The 6969-nt window shown below is 51.3% G+C and overlaps 1 protein-coding gene across 2 annotated transcripts in view; it reads left to right on the forward strand.

Moving 5' to 3' along the window:
- The window catches only part of PTPA (protein phosphatase 2 phosphatase activator), a 24578-nt gene extending 18187 nt beyond the window's left edge, over positions 1–6391 (forward strand). For both annotated transcript variants that reach the window (XM_032233043.1, XM_032233041.1), the window contains exons 9-10: positions 5381–5488; positions 5930–6391. In XM_032233043.1, the coding sequence (XP_032088934.1) occupies positions 5381–5488; positions 5930–6004 (183 nt within the window). In that variant the 3' untranslated portion in view covers positions 6005–6391. The remainder of the gene's footprint in view (positions 1–5380; positions 5489–5929) is intronic.
- Positions 6392–6969: the final 578 nt, after the last annotated feature.

Raw genomic sequence — 6969 nt, forward strand, 5'->3', positions numbered from 1 at the left:
GAATGCTAAGTCCTTCCTGGCTGGAAAGGAAGCCACGGACAGGAAGGTGCTGGGCTCAGCTGCCTTCCTCCCCTCCCCTTTTCCATCTCCTCTCCCCCCCCCCCCTTAATTTTTTTTTCAACTGACAGAGGAACCATTTACAAAAGGCCGATTCTCTTGGGAACAGAGAGGCAGGAACGCAGCGTCTGTGAGTAATTTCCTGCTCAATATGGTTACCCTGACTCATTCTGTTCCCTTGGGGTCACTGCGGGACTCTCTCTCTCTCTCTCTCTCTCTTTCTCTCTCTCTCTCTCTCTCTCTCTCCATCCTTCTCTCTCCCCAGCTCGTTCTTTTCTTTGTGCCTGGAATCAGCTGCAGTTCCTTTCTTTCCACCTCTCTCTTTTTTCCCCCCTGCCTCTCTGTGCCTTTCCTCCTCCTCCTCCTCCTCCTCCTCCTCCTCCTCCTCCTCCTCCTCCTTCATCATTTTCTAAAACTCCACCACTTCATCCCCAGTCTCCCCTCTCCAGCAGATGTCCATTTGGCACCACGATGATGCCCACCTGCTTGGGCGGAGTGGAGTTTCAGGGGTGCCAAACTCGGGTTTAGTAACTGAGGGTGCGCGAAAGGTAATCCCTTTGGAACACAAACGCAAACACAACCCACCATCTGCCCCAAGGACGTTGTGGGTCCCTGGCCGCGAAGGGGCAGGCGAGAGAGGCTTTGCTTGTCTGGGCCCCAGGTGCCTTTTCTGCAAGCACTGAAGGGTTTTGGAAAGTTTTTCTGTCTCTCTTTTTTAAAAAAAGATATTGTTTCTGTTGGAGGTTGATCATTATATAAAATGCAATGTACTATGGCCTGAGTTACGTATAATAAAGGTGAGGAACGAAAAAGGAAGGCAGGAAGGAAGGAAAGAAAAAGAAAAAGAAAGGAAGGAAGAAAAAAGAAAGGAAGAAAGAAAGAGAAAGAAAGAAAAAAAGAAAGGAAGGAAGGAAAGAAAGAAAAAGAAAAAGAAAGGAAGGAAGAAAAAAAGAAAGGAAGAAAGAAAGAGAAAGAAAGAAAAGAAAGGAAGGAAGGAAAGAAAAAGAAAGGAAGGAAGGAAGGAAGGAAGGAAGGAAGGAAGGAATTTCCTGACAGTGAGTGGAATAACTTCCCTCCAGAAGTCGTGAGGGCTCCATCACTGGAGGTACAAAATTCCAGAGAGAGAAAAAACCTAGATACTTTCTTTTTAAAATTAAAATAGTTGGACTATCCATCCCTGCTGACTCCTTCACGTTTTTGGTCTCCTTTCTGCACAAAACATGTGATCTGCTGTACGTCCCAGATTTTGCCCCGCTACGTAGGCGAGAGGCTGGTAAATGAATTTAAGAAGGGGTGAAAAAAACAAGGGCAGATCACTTTAGAAATGCAGGGATCAGTTGATCCCCTTTGGCGACCTGACAAGCGGAGGTCTGTGGGGATGGAAGATTTGCTTAACAACCCTGTGACTTCGTTAACAACGGCAGTGATTGTGGCAAAACTCCCTTAAGGACTGTGTCGCTTAGCGGCAGGAAAATCCTCGTGTCGGTTGTGGTCATAAGTCGAGGACCCCCCTGTAAAAGAGGGGTAACGATCCAATAGATAAATAAAAAATAACGGATCAGCCCAACCCACCGGGTGGCTCCGGAGGAACCTCATAGCAGCCGCTTCTTGGGAAGAAACATCTTAAAAACATCTGACCAACTTTGCTGGGATTGACTGACGCAGCCCGGATGAGTCACGCTGTCATTCTCTTTTCGAGTCTCTGGCCGGGATGACTCAGAGGGCTCTGCGGCTCCTGCTGCCTCTGGCCTTTTTTTCCGAATTGGGGCCTTGCCCCCCCCTCCCCCCCCAGGCTTCAGTTCCTGTCCTTGGGTTAAAGCTCCTGAAATTCAGCCTTGCCCTCTGTCGCAAAGGTCAGCACTCACCGGTTAAAGGTAAAGGATCCCCTCGAAGATCTGTGCCGGTCGTTCCCGACTCTAGGGGGCAGCGCTCATCTCTGTTTCAAAGCTGGAGAACCAGCGCTGTCCGAAGAAGTCTCCGTGGTCATGTGGCCAGCATGACTCAACGCCAAAGGCGCACGGAACGCTCTTCCCTTCCCACCAAAGGTGGCTCCTATTTTTCTACTTGCATTTTTTTTAACGTGCTTTCAAACTGCTAGGTTGGCAGAAGCTGAGACGAGTCACAGGAGCTCCCTCCGTTACGCGGCCCTAGGGGTTTGAACCGCTAACCTTTCTGATCCACAAGCTTAGCGTCTGAGCCACTGAGCCACCCCATCCTTACCTGTTTACAGATTGGAAATAGGATGTGGGACAGCTTGCCTCCTATCACTGGAGGTTTTGAAGAAGAGACTGGACAGCCACTTGTCTGGGATGCTCTAGGGTCTCCTGCCTGAGCAAGGGGTTGGACTAGAAGACCTCCAAGGTCCCTTCCAGCTCTGTTATTCTGAGAAAGTGGCCTTCCACTTTCCTTTTTAAAGTATGTGTGTGTGTGTGTGTATATATATATACACACAATACACACACACACACACACACACACACACATATATTCCAAATCTCCTTAAGCCATGACATTATTTCAAAATATCAACCTTTCATGCGTAAATATCTTTTCCATTGAAATCAAATGACTGGAAATAGGATGCAGTGCTACCTTCCCTCCCAGGCTCCTTTTGAGGCTGCCACCAGGCCCATCGTCCACAGCTCGCAGACCCCCAGAATGCTGGCTGGGGAATTCTGGGAGTTGAAGTCCGGACATCTTCAAGTGGCCAAGGTTGAGAAACACTGCGTTAAGTGAACCTGGTCTCGTGATCAAAATCCAGACGCTTGGCAACTGGTTCAGATTTATGACAGTCGCAGTCTCCCGGAGGGGGTGGTGGTGGTGTCCCTTCTGACAAACCAAGTCAGTGGGGAAGCCAGATTCACTTCACAAGTGTGTGACTCACTTAACAACTGCCATGATTCACTTAACAAATGTGGTGAGAAAAGTCTCCAAAAATCACTTAACAGACTTCTCACGTAGCCACATAAATCCTGGGCTCAATTGTGGTCATAAGTCAAGGACTACCTGTATAAAGGTCACAATCTGCAATTCCCCATCCCCCACCCGTGCTGGAGCCCATGAGGACTAGGAGCTTGGAAAGCAGGCGTGGCAGATTCCTCATCCAAAACAGCACACTTCATCTTCCTTCCTTCCTTCCTTCCTTCCTTCCCCCACCCCTGTCCTTCTGCCTTTTTTCTCTCTCTTCCTCGCTTTCTTTTGGGCGAAGAAATCCCGTACAGAACCCGATAATCTTTTAGGTTCGCATCAGCTGATTGCCCAAATTAGGGGGCGGGGTGGGTGGGAAACCCAATCTTTTTTCTTTGCCCCCACCCCAAATTTGTGCTTCTGTTCCAGACCCCCCCCCCAACTTTTGTGGGTTTAGCCAGGAGAAAACAGCACCCCCGTTGTCCTTTTCTTGAGGATGGAGACAGGAGACCATTCGCAGCCCTTGGGGGCAGAAATGAAATCCAGGCCTTGCTACAAAAAGGGTGGAGAAAGGGGGCTGACCCTGGGAGGAGGAGGAGGAGGGGGCTGATGACCTATTTTCTCCCCCCCTCCAGCCCCCACCGTGTTGCCAATCTCTTCCCCAAAATATCTTTGCACTTGGAGATTTGCAGTGCATTTCAAAGGAAATCTCCCCCCCTTCCACCACCCATTTTAAATTCCTCTCCCCTCCCCCATTGTTTTTTTTTTTTGCATGGGGTGGGTGGGGGTTGCAGTCTGAATATTCCCTGTGCCTTGGGTCTGGAGAGAGGAGGAGGAAGAGGAGGAGGAGGAGGAGGAGGAGGAAGTGAGCTATTTTAAAATCCGCATCCTGCAAAGAGCTGTTGACTTCCCAGGCTTGCTTTTCAGCTGGCGCTGCAGCTCTGTGGTGGATGATGTCATGGAAACTTCCCTCTCGGCAAGTTGGATTGCATTCCCTCCCAGCCTCCTCCTCCTCTCTCCCTCCCTCCCCCCCCCCCGCCCCAGACAGAGCCAGCTTTCTTCTCAAGGGTGTGCCCCAGAATCGAGTCCAGGAAAAGTAACTCAACTGCTTTTTTCGCCTCCCCGCAAGCAGCCCTCTTCGCCTCTCGCTTGGGAGTTCATCCGAATCTCTTTCTCTCTCTCGCAGAAAGGTGTCAGGCAAGGAGGAAGGCTGGCATTAGGGGGGGGGGAAATGTGGGGGCCTTTTGGGGGGGTTCCCTCCTGAAGATTGCTGGAGAAATCGGACCACTTCAACGGGGCGCATCTCAGCCTTCCAAAAAACACTCCGATGCCCAGGCAGCCAGCAGAACTGGTCTTTTGGCCTCGTGGGCAGGGCTGGGCGCAGATTGGCAGGCAGGAAATAAATAAGAGAAAGGCAGAGTTGGAAGGGACCTGGGAGGTCGTCTAGTCCAGCCCCCTGCTCAAGGGCAGGAGATCTACCATTCCAGATAAAAACCTCCAGTGATGGAGCCCCCCCCCCCCCCAACTTCTGGAGGGAAGCTGTTCCACTGATGAATTGTTCTCACTGCCAGGAAATTTCTCCTTAATTCTAAGTTGTTTATCTTGTCCTGCCCTCTGGTGCTTTGGGGAATAGGTCAGCCCCTTCCTCCCTGTGACAGACCCCCCCCCCCAAATACTCCAAGATGGCTATCGTGTTGCCCCCTAATCCTTTCCTCCAATAAACTAGAGATAAGCCGCTTCCCTTAAACCATTGTGTGATTTAGCCTCTAGATCCCTTCTCGTCTTCCTTGCTCTTCTCCGCACTCTTTCCGGAGTCTCTGTGTGTGTCCGTCAGTACTTTGAAAGAACCAATTTTGGGTGCTTGGCTTCTGACTGGCCTTGACCGCCATTGGCATCATCCCGGGCTCATGAGACCACGATCTTTCCTTCCGACCTCTGGCAGAAAACGCCCATTGAGTCAAAAGGATTTGTTTTATGATGGCCGCCGTGTTCGGTTCACAACCGCCACAGAAAAGGTCGTGAAATCAATCGCATGGTGAATGGCTTAACAATCGCCATGACTTGTGGTCACAACCCCAGTTATGGTCGTAGGTTGAGGATTAACGCTGAGGTTTTGGTTGACTGCGTTGTGTAGACTGCTCCACTTGGGATAAACTGGGTTTTAAGTTCAGATCCACAGCAAGTTCATTCTCTTTTCTCCCGACAGTTTCTCCTGAGGGCTTTCAAAGAAACCCACATGGGCCAACCGTCTGCAGCTATAGCAGAGTGGGAAAACGTTCTTCTCCCCTAGAGAGGCATAATGAAATGGGAGGGGGGGCCACGTGTGGGTGTTTTTATACCACCGGTTACCACTTTGGGCTCCCGTTAGTCGTGGGGATGGGCCTCAAGGTTAACGCCGACTCCTTTTGCCCTCCAGATGAAGACGGGGCCCTTCCCTGAGCACTCCAACCAGCTGTGGAACATCAGTGCCGTCCCTTCGTGGTCCAAAGTCAACCAGGGGCTCATCCGGATGTACAAAGCCGAGGTGAGGAAAGGCAGAGGAAAGCAGGAGGGGGGGAGGAAACAGCACCTCTCCATCCAGATGTCCATTCTGGGTCAGACATCTGTCCGACCTTGAGGCTGACTATGAACGTGAAGAGCTGGCATTTGTCAGTCAAACCTGGACCTGTCATGAAATGAAAGACCAGACAGAACCAGTTTGGTCTAGTGGTGAAGGTGCCAGGATAGGAAGTGGGAGGCGGGGAGTTCTAGCCTCGCCTTGGCCGTGAAAGCCAGCTGGGTGGCTTAGGGGCAATCGCCAGGAGTCGGGGAGTTCTAGTCCTGCTTTAGGCCTGACTGGATGATCGGGGTCCAGTTTACCCTCGGAGGCCTGAGGTCCTGGACTTTTTGCCTGGTGATTCCAGACCATGATGGACGTCGGATGTCAAACTTCTGTCCCTCTTCCCTTTCTTTCCCCTTCTTTTAGTGCCTGGAGAAGTTCCCCGTCATTCAGCACTTCAAATTCGGCAGCCTGCTTCCTATCCAGCCTGTCACACCTTAAAGGAGCTCTGTTGGTGATGGGACCGAGGGGGGGGGGGAGCCCTGGAGAACGGCAGGAGAGGGGGAGGGCTCTTCTTCCGAGTAACCCCCAAACCCCGCCAGCCCCGATGCTCCTTCCTTTCGGCAGGAGCCTGGCAGGGCACAACTGACCAAGAAGACCCTGGCATTCGCACACACACACACAAACCCCAAAAAATGAAAAAAGGGCAAGAGGTGGACTTGACTCAGGCCATGCAATGGTCCCCCCCCTCTTCTGCACCCCTTTTTTTCATTTGCCCCAGGATGGTTGGTGCTCTTGAGGCGGGGGGGGGGGGGCAGTTTGCTTCTCTGAGCTGTGCTGTATATTTTGTTGGGGAAATACACAAGCGTTAAAACTTCAGAGTCAAGCTAGACGTGCTGGCATTTTTCCCAGGGCTCCCTTCCCAATCCTTCCCCTCCTTTGCCTTAATCCCTTTGGGCGGGGTCTCCAAACCTGGCCCCTTTAAGACTTCTGCACTCCCAGAATTCCCCCAGCCAGCTTCGATTTCGGACCCTTTCCATTCAGGGATCAGGGGGTTATTCCCCTCTCCACCCCAGAGAGAAAGCTTCCATACCAGTGTTTTCACAACCTCGGGGGAAATCAAATTTGAAGGGTTCAGACAGGGGGCCGGGGGGGGGGGGGGGGGGACACGTTCAAGGAGAAGCATCGTCTCTTGCTGGCCTACATCAAGAAAAGATTACAGGTTGAGAATCCCAGATTCTGCTCGGTGCCTGGTGAAATTGACTAGATGGGAAAGTGAAATTGACTAACTTGCTCTTTGTAAGAACTGGAAATTGACCGGGGGGGGGGGGGCTCAGATTCAATTCGGCCGGGGTTCCAGATCTCGAGCAATCTGCTTTTCCTTGAATTTTGCTTCTTCCAAGTCACAATTTGCAAAAACGGCAACCTACATCTAAATCAGAGAATGGATGGTTGGAAGCAAAGCC

Source organism: Thamnophis elegans, chromosome 16 (genome assembly GCF_009769535.1).
Source record: "Thamnophis elegans isolate rThaEle1 chromosome 16, rThaEle1.pri, whole genome shotgun sequence".
Classification (NCBI taxonomy): domain Eukaryota; kingdom Metazoa; phylum Chordata; class Lepidosauria; order Squamata; family Colubridae; genus Thamnophis; species Thamnophis elegans.